The sequence below is a fragment of the Podarcis pityusensis genome (genome assembly GCF_964106645.2).
Source record: "Podarcis pityusensis genome assembly, chromosome: 2".
Lineage (NCBI taxonomy): Eukaryota > Metazoa > Chordata > Lepidosauria > Squamata > Lacertidae > Podarcis > Podarcis pityusensis.
This window is the reverse complement of record NC_138029.1, coordinates 76,508,300-76,523,245: the sequence shown is the minus strand read 5'-3', so window position 1 is coordinate 76,523,245 and position 14,946 is coordinate 76,508,300. Positions and strand designations below refer to the sequence as shown.

General features: G+C 42.8%; 1 protein-coding gene across 1 annotated transcript in view; it reads right to left on the bottom strand.

The window, feature by feature from the left end:
• STAB1 (stabilin 1) overlaps window positions 1-14,946 on the bottom strand; it is a 93,952-nt gene that overhangs the window by 14,178 nt on the left and 64,828 nt on the right. Inside the window, exons 46-57 of the mRNA XM_080995349.1 lie at window positions 13,553-13,600; window positions 12,859-12,942; window positions 12,119-12,265; window positions 10,472-10,609; window positions 9,820-9,879; window positions 9,043-9,219; window positions 8,860-8,946; window positions 7,244-7,393; window positions 4,661-4,720; window positions 4,301-4,517; window positions 2,326-2,475; window positions 1,217-1,321 (exon numbers count right to left, since the gene is read on the bottom strand). Coding sequence (XP_080851475.1) covers window positions 1,217-1,321; window positions 2,326-2,475; window positions 4,301-4,517; window positions 4,661-4,720; window positions 7,244-7,393; window positions 8,860-8,946; window positions 9,043-9,219; window positions 9,820-9,879; window positions 10,472-10,609; window positions 12,119-12,265; window positions 12,859-12,942; window positions 13,553-13,600 — 1,423 coding nt within the window. The remainder of the gene's footprint in view (window positions 1-1,216; window positions 1,322-2,325; window positions 2,476-4,300; window positions 4,518-4,660; window positions 4,721-7,243; window positions 7,394-8,859; window positions 8,947-9,042; window positions 9,220-9,819; window positions 9,880-10,471; window positions 10,610-12,118; window positions 12,266-12,858; window positions 12,943-13,552; window positions 13,601-14,946) is intronic.

Sequence of the window (14,946 nt, the reverse complement as noted above, 5' to 3'; positions counted from 1 at the left end):
CCAGGGTTCCCCATTAAAGGAATCTTGAGGGGAGGAATTGGCCATACGCCAAGAGGTTGTCATTGCTCTCTCGCGGCGAAACGGGGGGGGGGGGGGCTCTCTGGAGAACATATGTTCTCCGAGCCAGCCCAATCTCCACACATTCTAGATAACCCTGCTGTCTCCCAGATCCCCGGCTGGGGACTGGGAAGGATAAACGTCCAATGCCTGAGCCAAAGTCTCCCTACATCTGAAACTTAATAAAGTTTTTTCCAATTTTAATCCCATAGCACGTTGTCTTGAGTCATTATTCCACTCGGGAGTCGCCTGGGGTTGGGAGGACTCCACCTGTCCACACAAATGTAACCTCCACCTCTAAATCCTGACAAAAAAATCTCACCAAGAGCAACGTCCTTCCCAGGATAAATAGCGGTGAGGGAGGTTGTGGTCAGGGCTGCAGCATGGAAAGAAACCCCCTCTACATGTTGTTGTTTATCCCTGCCCCCCACAGTGTATATGATTATTATTCTTATGAATTTGCAAAAAGATGTAATCACAGCATAATGGGTCATTTGGCTTCCAGGCTCACTTTCTTTAGCAATTTTCCATTATGCTGAGAAAACCGGTTCAGAGAGCAATATAAATCCCTTCTGCTTGTGAAAAAAAGAAGCAGGAGAGCAGAATTGCCTGTGACATAAGTTGAGCAGACAGAGGGAAGGAAGAGGTTACTTGATGACACTGCCATTGTCTCCAGTTCTCTGGATTTGTTTATTACAAGTCATACCAGTATTTAGCATTTCATTATCTTGTCATTCAAGTCTCACATTCCTGAACTGATCCAATTATTTGAGAATCTCTGTATTTGTTTATCCCTTTAACCCTCCCCATACTTGCCAAAAACACTTTGCTAACTAGATTTCCTGGGCTGGGCTGGGGGCACATGATCCACAGAGTGGGGGAAGGGCAAACTATGGATTTGGAAGGCCTGCCATCCCTATACATACCTATGGTGTCTGCACTTGGTGCTTTTTCATCCCCGCCTTGTTGCTACAGACTTTTAAAGCTTTTGAAGCACTCCAAAAACTTCCAAAAAGATTTTTTTGCACAATAATGGGATAAGAACAAGACAAAAATCAGGGAAGCACCCAGGAACTGTGTAACATGATCCTTTCCCTAGAATGTCTATCAAGACAGTGGGAGGAATGCTGCTTAGGGATTTAGCTGGGGTCTACTTTACCGAGTTCAGTCTCGCAGCGCTCTCCTGTCCATCCCGCACTGCAAAAGCAGAAGCCATCTCCATGCAGCCCCTCATCACAGATCCCATTACTGGTACAATTGCACTCTGCAAAGGGAAAAAAGTAATGGTCACTGTCTTGGGCTAGTGTCAAAGCAATGATTCTTCCACATCAACTTCATGTGGTGCAAATGCCTGATGATCGTCTTCCAAAGCAACTACTCTATTCCGAACTTAAAAATGGAAAGCGTAATGCTGGTGGTCAACAAAAGAGGTTTAAAGGCTATCTCAAGGCAGATCTAAAAAAAAAATGCAATATAAACACCAACAACTGGGAAGCACTGGCCTGCAAGCGCTCCAATTGGAGAACAGCCTTTACCAAAGGTGTCATGGGCTTTGAAGACACTTGAACTCAGGACAAAAGGGAGAAATGTGCCAAGAGGAAGGCACGCTTGGCAAACCCTCACCATGATCAACCCCTGCCCGGAAACCTATGTCCCCACTATGGAAGGACGTGTGGATCCAGAATTGGCCTCCACAGTCACTTACGGACTCGCTGCTAAAACCCTGTTTTGGAAGACAATCTAACTCAGCTACAAGTGATTGCCAAAGAAGAAGAAGAAGAAGCTAGATACGAAGAAGCTGACTAATATTAAAGGGCTTTTTTTGTACACAGTGGTATGTGCACAGGCTTAGGTTATGTGCCAGCTGATTTTGAGTAGGTATCTCACTTCGTTGCTTTTAAAGTACTTATTACTCAAGTACTAACACACATCACAGACAGTACTGTAAGGAAAGAAAAACCCCTTTCCAGCTAAAAGCATCGTAAGGCTGCACCCAGGCAGCACCTTCCCAACATGTGCACAAGATGGAGCAGGGTGGGGGTGGAGACAGCCACCTATCTTCAAATGTGGTACTGAAGAAAGCTGGCTATGCATTGTTTTAGCGCTCTCCATGCCCGCCTGGTGTAGGAAAACATCTATAAAGCAATCCTCAGGTACCAGATATGGCAACCCAACTCACAGCGTATTACCAGTGAACTTGCTGAGATCAAACTGGAGCAGGAAGACTCAAGCTACTGGCTCTTGCTGTCTTTGAAAACAAAGATGTACCTTTGCACTCTGGTCCATAGTGGCCTGGGGCACAGTTCTCGCAAGCTGTCCCAAGGAAGGCCTTGTTGCAGGAGCACCATCCCGAGCCTTGCTGCCCATCGTTACAGGTACCATGATTGCTGCATGGTTCCTTAAGCCCTCCAGGACACACTGAAAGGCAGGAAGCACTGAATGTTATCCAACAGAAGGCGTTTTTATTAAGCAGCCATAACCATTTTGGCAATCACTCTTGAACCAAAGCCTTATTGCTTGTTAGCAGCCTCCTTAAAAAGACACCAGCCTAATTAGCAAATCATTAACTTTTCTCTAATGTCTTAGAACAGTAGAAGCACATCCATATGCAATCAAACTGCAAGGTGAAAGTAGTGGGACTCACCTTCCTTGCATTTTACTCCCCTTTCCTTTCCTCCTTAGCATTTCTTGGTCTTTACCTTTGGACTGTAAGTCTAAAGGCATGATCTGTATGGTTTTAACATTTTGTGCAGTGCTAAACAATTATTTTGGGCAATTAAATTATAATGATCAAGATCTAATCAGCCTATCATTTGCCAGTGAATGTACTGTATAATACGATCACTACAGATGCATACACATCATTGGTTTAAAATGCAGCTAGGTCGTTCTTTTTCTCAATTCTGATCGCAGTTGGAATGGGGGAGGAAACACATCAAAATGCAGTATTTCATAAGAAATGACAGGATAGATACAAATTGTAGCTAATGTTGTCCGTACACTGCTTCCCAAACCAGCAGTGGAAGCATGCTGGATGCAGAATAAACAGGAGTGTGTACACAGCTTTATGTTCCTCAAGATAATTTGTATCATACTGTTACATGATGAAGTTAGAAAAAACAGAAGAAATCTAACTATGCCTTTTTTTCTACATATAGTGGAACAAGCAGCGATCTTAGGTTTTCAAGTCTTCTCCAGCTGGGTCAACTTTCTGTCATCAGAAAAAAATGTTTAATAAGCTAAAGGTATGTTCTGGGCTAGCATATCTGAAGCACACTAATTAGGGAATAAGTCCCATTTAACTCATTGGGACTTGCTTCTGAATATACAGGCTTATGATTTTGCTGCAAGTAAGAGTCATTTGCCTTCACTCATTTAAATCAGACATGACGCATGGCGCTCTAGCATTTATTCATTGCCAGGTGGCTGATTAGAAGAAATTCCTGAATAATGTTGTTGTTGTTGTTGTTGTTGTTGTTGATGATGATGATGATAATTATTTACCCCGCCCATCTGGCTGGCCACTCTGGGAGGCTTCCAACAGAAGGTTAAAAATACATTAAAACATCAGTCATTAAAAACTTCCTTAAACAGGGCTGCCTTCAGATGTCTTCTAAATGTCACGTAGTTGTTTATTTCTTTGACATCTGATGGGAGGCTGTTCCACAGGGCAGACGCCACTACCGAGAAGGCCCTCTGCCTGGTTCCCTGTAACCTCACTTCTTGCAGGGAGGGAACCGTCAGAAGGCCCTCAGCACTGGACCTCAGTGTCCGGGCTGAACAATAGGGGTGGAGACGCTCCTTCAGGTATATGTGTTATGGCCAAGTGGAACGTACACTAAGTCACTTAAAAAGGAAGTCTATCATTTTGAAAGGGATGGTGAGGGACACAGACCATTCAAGGCAAAGAAGTATGTTGGAAGGGTTGTTGGAATAAAGGAAATTTTTCAACATTTGTAAGTGGGACAAAGCAAGTGAATCCATCATACTACACAAACAGGTTACAAAGGAGTATCTGAAGTGACTCCTGCTTGCAGTTATGAGGGCTACTTCCTAAGACATGTAAATCTAAAAAGAGCTCAACAGGACACTATGGGGAATCTTCCCCATATAAAAAGGAAAACTATTATGAACAGTCTGGTGTTGTTTTTATTGGCTGAAATAATCATTATGATCACCAGGAAAGAGAAAAAAACACACAAGTATATAGTTCCCCTGCGGACACACAACGAAGATCTCTTACCCTGACAATCTTTCCCATAGTGGTTTGGACAGCACTGAGGTACCCACTCAACGACAAAGCATGTTCTCCTGCACCCCTTCATCAAGGACCTTGAAAGTGGGCGCCATCTGTTCAGCCCATGTGAACGATATAACCAGGGAGACCTTCTTTCAGAAAGGGAGTACCATGGACGAGTGGACAATCCATCTTCATAATAGTAACAAGACTGGGTCTCCCCCTGTAAGGAAAAACAACAAACTTTTATTTGCCCTTGATTGACATCTATTCCTTAGGGTAGAAATGCATGCCAAATATCTACTGTAATATATATCACAGGCTTAGTACATTTTTATTTAGATGGAACCTTCATGTTCAACTTACCCCGTCTTTTGCGACACCGGAACAACGAGGCGGATTACCACAGGAACCGCAAGCAGCAGCCTGAGAGGAAGAGAAGCAGGAAGAGGAGAAAAGGTCCACAAAGGTTGTAATTAAAAGTCGCCAGTCTGATTCTATTAAGCAGAGCTCGTCTCACCAGCAATGACCGCAGGCGTAACAGCCAGCGTGGCCCTTTTTCAAGTTCACCAGTGGTTTATTTTTTCATGGAAAATCTTTCCATTTCATCAGGACATTATGGGACCTCATGGTGAAGAGCAGGTAAGAAATATAATGATAATAAAAATATATATTAAGAAATGAAGGCCAATTGCAAACACAATATTAGACAAGACCGAAAGCTTTGAGCTGTGTTTACTTAACACAAATAAAACAAACATACCAAATTATATCACTCTAGGGAAGGCATGTACAACAGGTCAATAGCCTTGGTGTCTATGGTCGATCGCAGTATAAAACAAAGTGATCACCTGGGTGGTCTTTATCAATCCCCCCCAAAAGCTCAATAACTCTGGTGAACCCTCCCCTAAAACTCCTGGCAATGACAATGGGTAGATCCCAGCCTCTTTGGAGTTGGACGTGCCTACTCTAGGGCATCTGTAAATTTTCTGGTGCAATTTACCCTAATTTGGATAAAAAATATCCAATTCAAAATTGGGGTAAAAGTGCAGCTATACATTCCTTTGTTGCATAAATCTATGCCAGGTTCTTCCCGTGGAGGGATGCCCAAAATCCTCAAAGGAAGGGAAGCAGAAGGCTCAAAATGGCTTGTTTTCAATTGAATAGGTCTGATGAAGTAATCAGTGGGCAGAATGGAGGTGGAATTCAACATTATGCTCTTCCAGTCATTGCATCTGCGCAAACATTGCAGCTTCCCAGATGGAACCTCCTCTCCTCCCCCTGTGCACTGTTCTGGGGATTCTCCTGACTCCTCTGGAGCCATTGGGGGAGGGGGGGCTGTTGTGCAAGCAGAAGTCCGTGTGCAGTACTTCCACTGACAGAGCTGGTTAGGTGAATTTCGCCTGATGTGTTTAATCCACCACACATCTGGCAATTCTCTCCTCAAAGACCTTTCCCCCTAGTCTTCTGGGCTTCTGGCTTCCAAGCTCAGCTGAGGGGGTGGGGACCAAGCTTAAAATGGCTGGCAGGGCGGCCTTTGCAAACAGGGGGTGAGTTAAGCACTTTCTAATAAATTCTCAGCTGCAAATTTCTCTTCCTTCCTGCCACACACACACACACACACACACACAATTGTTGGGCTGAGAACACTTTGGCATATGAATGAATACTGCCATTCATATGGCAGTTTATTCCATTTTCATGACTTCCCCCTGTTTCGTTCTGCATTATAACTGAGCTTTCACATAACATAAAATGCCATTTCTAGAATTGCTGTGGAATATAAGGCAGATTTCCATGTTATTTGCTTCCAGAAAAAATCCATTTCCAAACAATATGGAAAAGAATGCTAAACATGCACTGTATGCCACGATAGTTCTGGAAGTGGCTTTTATGTTGTGTGAAACTTGCCATATATCCTCTTTTTCTAGGACATGTGTTCCTTTTAAAAATTAGAGTCATCATGGCAATCCATAATTAAAAGTAGAAGTCGGCAAATGTGTCCTTTTTTTGCTCTTCAAAATATGGCAACTCTAAATATAATGTGGAAATTAACAGTTATCATAAAGATGGAAGAAACTGCCATGTGAACACAGTCCTTCTTTGCCTTGTAGCTCCTCCCTGAGGACTGGGTGTGTAATGTTAGGGAATCCAATCTGTGTTTTTTGTGTTCCAGTCCATCAGGGTCTGGAGCTGTTCCATTCCAGGTTTTACCCAAAGCTCAGGAGCTCTAGGGACCAGGCCATAGGCAGCTGATTTCTGGTGGGCTTTTATCATGTGTTTGAGTCTGTTCTAAAGTATTTTGGTCACGAACCTTTGTGCAAAGAGCATACTTTACAGGGAGATGTTATAGTTAGTATTTACGCAATATTGTTTTCCTTTTATTTTCATTTGTGCTAAAACAGTGGGGTGAGGGAGGGAGAATATAGGATCCTACTTGTATTGTTCTGTTCTATTCTGTTCTGTTATGTTCTGCTCATTGGGGTCTCCACAGATTAATTATCTCTTTTGCTATCTCGTAGTACATTTAGCTGATCATAAGAGTAGGATTATAATTACTGAGTGTTAAAATGTAATTTTGAATCTTAAAACCAAATAAAATATTAAAAAACAGTGGAACCTCGGTTGGTCGAACGCTTCGAAAGCTGAACAATTCGGAACCTGAACGCCAACAACCCGGAAGTGAGTGCTTTTGTTTTTGAAAGGCTTCTGAGACACATTTCTTCAATTTTTGAATGGATTTTGCCGACCAGCAATTGTGCCTCAGTTGTCAAATGTTTCGGGAGTTGAACGATCTTCCAGAATGGATTACGTTCGACAACTGAGGTTCCACTGTAATTTTTTTTTAAGAGTTGGTACTTTCCCAGGAGAGACAATTAACTTCTTTGGGGATTTGTAAAGGAGGAAGGTTATATAAATCAACAAGCATGTGCATATTAAGACACTCACCGATGGCCGCTCAACATCGCGAAACTCATCACAGCGGGATCCCAAGTCTGGAGGTTCCAGCACCTGGTCAATACCATAAGCAATCCCACCATTAAATTTCATTAACTGCTGTACAATCCTTGCATTGCCATTGTTCACCAGAATTTCCCCCTGCAAGGAAGGAAAACGAGAAGCATATCAGGAGGTGCTCGGTTCAAACCACTATGTGAAATTCATCCCTGCCTCCATCCACTTCTTGAAACTTACTGGCACCTTAGGCTTGCTTGCCTGATCACATGCCAAGGCAAAAAAAATAACTGAAAAATTCCCCTTCTATGCAAAAAAAAAAAAAAAAAAAAAAAAAAAAAAAGGTACAGCAGCCATATCAAGATCTAGACCAGGGGCAGCTAACCTTTGGCCCTCCAGATGTTTGAGGACTGCAATTCCCATCACCCCTGACTATCGGCTATGCTGGTCTGGCACTGATGACAGTTGGAGTCTAACAACATCTTGAAAGCTGCCAATGGGAGTAGAAGAGGGGAGACAGGAGAAGAGGACCTCTCCAACTCATTCTCTTCCTGATGTTTTACCTACTCAGAATTGCCACACACACACACACACACACACACTGCTTGTTGACAGGAAAGCACTTAGTGGGGAGACCTGAAAGACTAAATCTCTTGCGGGGGCTCAATTAGTGCCAGCGCCTTCTGTCAAGAGCTTGGGTGTAACCTTCGATGCCTCCCTTCCCATGGAGGTGCAGGTTGCAGCCACAGCAAAGGTGGCATTTTTCCATCTCCACCGTATTAAGCAGTTGGTCCCTTACCTTTCTCGCCCTGATCTGGCCACAGTGACCCATGCGACCGTCACCTCCAGACTTGATTATTGTAACTCGCTCTACGCGGGACTGCCCTTGAAGCTGACCCAGAAACTCCAGCGGGTGCAAATGCCATGGCGAGGCTCCTTACGGGGTCCTTGCCGCAGGATCACATTCATCCAGTGCTTTACCAACTGCACTGGCTCCCAGTGGAGTACAGGGTCAGGTTTAAGGTGCTGGTTTTGACCTTTAAAACCCTATGCAGCCTAGGACCGCCTTTCCTGGTATGCCCCGCGGAGGACCTTAAGATCTACAAATGACAACATTTTGGAGGTCCCAAGTCGCAATGTGGTTAGATTGGTCTCAACTAGGGCCAGGGCCTTTTCAGTACTGGCCCCAACTTGGTGGAACGCTTTGTCACAAGAGACTAGGGCCCTGCAGGACTTGATATCTTTCCGCAGGGCCTGCAAGACAGAGCTGTTCCGCCTAGCCTTTGGTTTGGACTCAGTCTGACCCTTATGTTTCCCTCCCCTTATGGTTTTGATCTATGGGCTACTATTAAAATGAGGCTGCATTTTAAATTGTAGTTTTAACCTGTATTTTAAATTGGTCCCCCCCCCCCCATTATGTTTTTATTGTAATTTTACTGGTGTTAGCTGCCCTGAGCCCAGCTCTGGCCGGGGAGGGAGGGGTATAAATAAAAAATTATTATTATTATTATTAAGTAACCAATTCAATCCCTAGCTGACCCACTCAAGCAGTACAATAATCACTCCACCCCTACATACACAACATTTAGTTCAGATAAACATTGACTTACGGCACTTGTCTTGCTGCAGCCAAATGAGATGAGTGATCCATGCATCGTTCTTAAACCATGAGTATTCATCAGACTGGAACCTGATAACTAGACGCACACAAAAGTAATGATTCTGAGACAACTTCAAAAATAAATTCAGAAGGGTGGTTTTTTTAAAAAACAACAAGAACACTATCAACTTACCAGCGTGTCCCTGATCATGTGTCCTTTGAGATAAGCAGCCAACTTGCTCCGGTGTTCTCTATGATACAACCATTTTTGCATATCCTCAGGGAGAGAATTAAATGCTGCATCTGTAGGCCACAACATTGTGAAGGGCTGGTGCAAGGTACTGTTAACCAGATTAAGAAGTCCCGCCTCCTACACAGAGACAATACAGCAAAGTGTATACACATCAAAATACCGTACACACAGTATCAATCATAAATTACTTGTGTGCAACTAGCCATCAGAAACAAAAGAATGTTTTGAAGTGTAGGTGGGTTCCCACAAGGCAAGACACAGTGATAACAGCAAGAACCTTTACTGAACTACGTAACTGGGAAACAGGGGGAAAGCAACTGCTTATATGCATTTCTGAAGGCCTGGGCCATGCCCACTTCCAACGTGATTGGCTGTCTAAACATCCAAACTGCAAATCACGACTCAGATTTTAAGGGCCAGTGGCAGAGGCCCAATTCCTGAAATGTTCTGTGATTGGATATCATGTATCTAATCAGAACACAGGGGCTCAGAATCCCTAGTCCAGACTCAAATTCAGGCAAACACAGACAACTGAATACATAACATGTTCCATATTTAAAAGCAAGAAATATACTGCACAATCCTTTGAATGTAACACATAGCCTAGATTGGAGGGAGTATACTCTGAAATGAATTCTGAACTGAATCTGAAAGTTTTTTGGGTTTTTTTGTATTTTTATTAGAGATTAATGTTTCATTTTAAAGACTACAAATTACCACTAGAAGCTTGCTGTAGATTTTGTATCCATAAGCATCTGCAACTTCTGTGATGGTTTTCTGGAAAGCAACAAAAAGATGCAGTTATTAGAAACCAAGTCTCTGTATCATGGAAGAGGAAACCCAAATGCATTGCCACTCCCAGGGGATCACTTTGTGTCCATTATAATGAAGACTGAAGAGAAATTGCCCAATACACAGACACTCATACTCCTTAAAACAGCAGCAAGGCATGATTTCTGCCAATCATCAATGCAGTTAATCAATATACCACTATTCTGGTCAGACATACTAATTGTGAAATGCCTCATTCCAATATTTATAAAACGTTCTTCCACCAGGTAAGAGATTTCATATGCAAAGCTAGAAATGCTTCTGTACAACATAGGAATGCAAACCAAACAACTGTGTAACACCAAGGGGCAAGATGGGCTCACATACATTGCCAATGCATACAAATTACCTTGGGTGTGCCTTTGACAGATTTACGTCACTGCTGGTATTTATTTTATTTTTTTATATTAAAGCAAGTGCAAGGTTTTATGTTTAACCATAAAAACCATAGTGTTGTGTTTGTTTGTTTTTTTAAAAAATACAGAGTTGAGTATAAAAATTAATGAGTCATTTCAGCCCTTCATAATTTTAGACATACCTGTGCTAGGTTGGATGAAATGTTTATATTCTGCAGGTCATATGGGATTAAGATCTTGTCAATGAAATGTAGGACACCATTGCTTCCCATAATGTCACTCTCAATTATCTTTGCTTCATCATTTAAATACACGTTGTTCTGAGAAAAAGGGACATAATACACATTCCCAGTAAGACACACCTTCTCATGTACAAAGCCTTTTTGTTCTTGAGTGATGATCACCGGTGAGGGATGGGCTACAGTAGCAAGATGGAGTAAGTTATTGTAGGTTTGTCTTGATAGATGTTTTAGGCTTGACGCCTTATCATGACTATTGGTCCATTTAACCCAGCACTGTCTACACTGACTGGCAGCAGCTCTTCAGGGTTTCCGACGGAGTCTTTCCCAAGCCTACCTGGACACACCAGGGACCTTCAGCATGCAAAGCATATGCTCTAACCACTGGGTTATGGACCTTCCATTGAATATATACAGCCGTGTTCTCACAGTCCCCACCTTCCACTACTCAAGCTGGGTACAGCGGAATCTCGCATTAAGAACTTAATTCTTAGAGAAAGGAGGGATTTCCACACTCACTGAGTTTGTGGTTCCTGTCTCCCAAATCAACTACAGTGGTACCTTGGGTTAAGTACTTAATTCGTTCTGGAGGTCCGTTCTTAACCTGAAACTGTTCTTAACCTGAAGCACCACTTTAGCCAATGGGGCCTCCTGCTGCTGCTGTGCTGCTGGAGCACGATTTCTGTTCTCATCCTGAAGCAAAGTTCTTAACCCGAGGTACTATTTCTGGGTTAGCGGAGTCTGTAACCTGAAGCGTCTGTAACCCGAGGTACCACTGTATAGCTAAAAACTTTTCAGAAATTTATGGGCAACATTGTGAAGCAGTAGTGGGGAACCTTTCTCCCATGGGATGGAGGGATGGATTTAAAAGAGGATCGAATTCATGGAGGAGAAGGCTATCAGGTTTCCCCCAGGCACCTGCTTGGCCACAATAGGATGCTGGACTAGATGGGCCATTGGCCTGATCTAGCAGGTTCTTCTTATGTTCTTACAATTGCAGGCCTAGGGGCCAAATATGATCCTCCAGGCCTCTCTTATCAGGCCCCCAGGACTCTTCCCAGGCCATACTGGTCCCACTTTGCACCCTCAAGTATTTTTGCCTGGTTGGAAAGTGTCCATAACCCCCTAGTCCCTGGCCTCCATCCTTCTGAAATGTTACATGTTACTTCCCTAGGGACCCTTCTTCAATGCATGCCATTTTCATACTAATATAACTGTAAACAAAACAAAACACACAAGGATCAACTTCAACTGTGCCCCAAAACAAAAAACCCTGCACCCATCTTTCTGAAGTTTGTTAGGTTTCTTACTAAGAGGCACCTTTATTAAAAGAATAGGGACCAGGGGCATCAAATGAGACCCTTCAGACCTTTCTATCCAACCCTTGGGATTCTACTTAAACCCTACTCCACACTCATGTTGTGTCTTGCCTGCCTGGGATGTGTCATTGATTTACATGAATGCCTCTTGCCTGGCTGGATGTGAGAACGTGTATAGGAAGCACTTACATGGCGGGAAGGTAGCTCGTTGTACAAAGGGTAAGAGGCACACCCATTGCTCTGCCCACGTACTGAATAACATGGTACATACCTCTTTCATGGAAACCTTTATTTTGAGTCCAGATAGAGATGTGATGGAATTTTTCAACTGCAAGTCTTCTGACTGTAACTGGTGGCAGATGACTATGTGATAGTTAAGCAAATCCTTGATGAAACCCTTTTCTTCCCATTCTGAAAACTGAAGAAAATGGGGTTATACAAGTCAGGCACGGGCTCAACACCTTTCCAAAGAACTGAAACTAGCTGAGGAGAATGGGATGCCCCAGAGTCAAATATCAATTTGACACTTCACCTACTGAGAAATCTTGTTCTCATTCAAGAAAGAGAAGAATGAAGAATTATGGAACAAGTCCCCATTATCTATTATACTTAATTGAAAAATTAGGGAAGACAGCCAATCACAATATAATCACTAATACATTGAAGAGAACTGAAACAAACCTACACATGCAGCAGAAATTCAGATTCATACAAATGAGTTGAAAGTTGCTTAGATTAGATACACTCAGGTTTAACTGAAGCTTTCTTAGGATTTAACCTTTTCTAGTTAGAAAAGGGTCGGGGTCGGGAGGGAGGGAGGGAGGAAGGAAGGAAGGAAGGAAGGAAGGAAGGAAGGAGGGTTGGGCTTTGGGCACTGTTGGCATGCAATGCCTGAGGGCCACATTGCCTATCCCTGTATTAAACTAGCTCTAAAGAAACCCAGAGAAGACTTGCGCAGACTGATAAACAGAACTATAGGCTTTCAAATGCAACCAGAAAAGTGTTTCTTACCGTGGTGCTGTTCTTTATGTAATCAGCATGTGGGACAAAAACAGTGAACGGTCCAGATCCCATCAATTCAACAATGCTAAAGCGCTATGGCACAAAAACATGTCCAGAGATTAACACACACAGCAGCACAACATGATTTATGCAAGAAAACACTGCTCAGAAAAGATGAAGAAGGACTCTGCTCATGTCACTGGACATTTCCAATGTTCTTCATCCTGATGCAGCTCCTTTTACCACTACCCACCCCAAAGTCCACTCCTGAAGTGAAGGAGACTCTCTAGAATGGAGTAGGGTGGGAGTGAGAATTGGCAGAAATCTAAGGTAACTTCGAATAGCCCCCTGTATATGGATTGCTCTCCCCAGGGAGTCCTGCCCATCTGCAATCTTGTCATCCTTTTGGTGCCAGCAAACACATTTTGGTCTACCTGGGCATTTGGACGCCACCAATGACATGTTATTACACTGATGAATCTGTTTTTAATCACATTTATGTCATTATGTGATTATGTTCATCATTATATTTTGTTAATTTTGGCTGTAAGTTGCTTTGAGACTTTTTTTTTTTAGTGGGAAGCAACACACACACACACACACACACACACACTTAATAAACCTAAACCTGCATGAGTGGAAGTGACACAAGGGACTCTCTAAATTCAAGGCTAACTCTCTTTTAGAGGATGTTGATGCTTACTTTGAAATGATTAACGAATTTAGATGCAGCTTGTCTTTTGCTGAGCTCCTAAAAAAAATGAAAGAAATTAAAAACCATCTAATATTAACGACAAGGCTCTGCTTTTTTCATTTTTTTAAAAAAACAACCTTATCCTTCATATCCAAATGAAGAAAGAACGTTTATACCCTACTTCACACAATAATGGGAGTACAATAATGAATAATGAAATGGGAATGGTTTGTGAAAATAATCCCATTATAAGACTTGTGACATACATTCTGGGCTTGAATTTTCCAGTTGCCTTGAATTGTTTGGCCAGAGAATTGATTAAGGAACCGGTCCCACTGACATCTGACAAGCAAAAATAACTGCAGTGTCCTCTGCCTTCAGAGTGATGTTGTTGTTTAGTCGTTTAGTCGTGTCTGACACTTCGTGACCCCATGGACCAGAGCACGCCAGGCACTCCTGTCTTCCACTGCCTCCCGCAGTTTGGTCAGACTCATGTTTGTAGCTTCAAGAACACTGTCCAACCATCTCATCCTCTGTTGTCCCCTTCTCCTTGTGCCCTCAATCTTTCCCAAGATCAGGGTCTTTTCCAGGGAGTCTTCTCTTCTCATGAGGTGGCCAAAGTATTGGAGCCTCAGCTTCAGGATCTGTCCTTCCAGTGAGCACTCAGGGCTGATTTCCTTCAGAATGGATGCGTTTGATCTTCTTGCAGTCCATGGGACTCTCAATACTCTCCTCCAGCACCATAATTCAAAAGCATCAATTCTTCGGCGAACAGCCTTCTTTATGGTCCAGCTCTCACTTCCATACATCACCACTGGGAAAACCATGGCTTTAACTATACGGACCTTTGTTGGCAGGGTGATGTCTCTGCTTTTTAAGATGCTGTCTAGGTTCTTCAGAGTGAACTTATTCTCAACTCCAAGTCCCCCAAAGGCTCTACTAGTCCAAAGAGGTATTTGGAAGATAATCCCATCCCTTTTGCAGAAGAGAAAAGCCTTTTGGGTATGTTATGTACTGAACTTGGATCCTAGAACAATAGGTAAGTAGAATCCTAATATGCAACAACTGATTGGCTTGCAGGAGAAGACCAATCAGGCTCCAGGAGGGAAGCAGAATCAGCTAATCAGATGGGACACATTGTGTAAATAATGTATATAAAAGCCTGAAGTTTGGGGGACAATTAAATCACTGTTTTACAAGCTGCAATAAAGAGCATGAAATCACTACAGGACTCCGAGTATATTTCAGGATAGTATTTCTAATGGTAGCATTCGAACAATTCTAGGTAATATCTGTATTTTAACTGCAAGCTCCTCAACCAGCAATCTTTTTCTTCACTTTCTTTTAAATTAATCCCCAACTAATCTATGGCCAGAACTGTTACTGAACTGCTATATTTAATT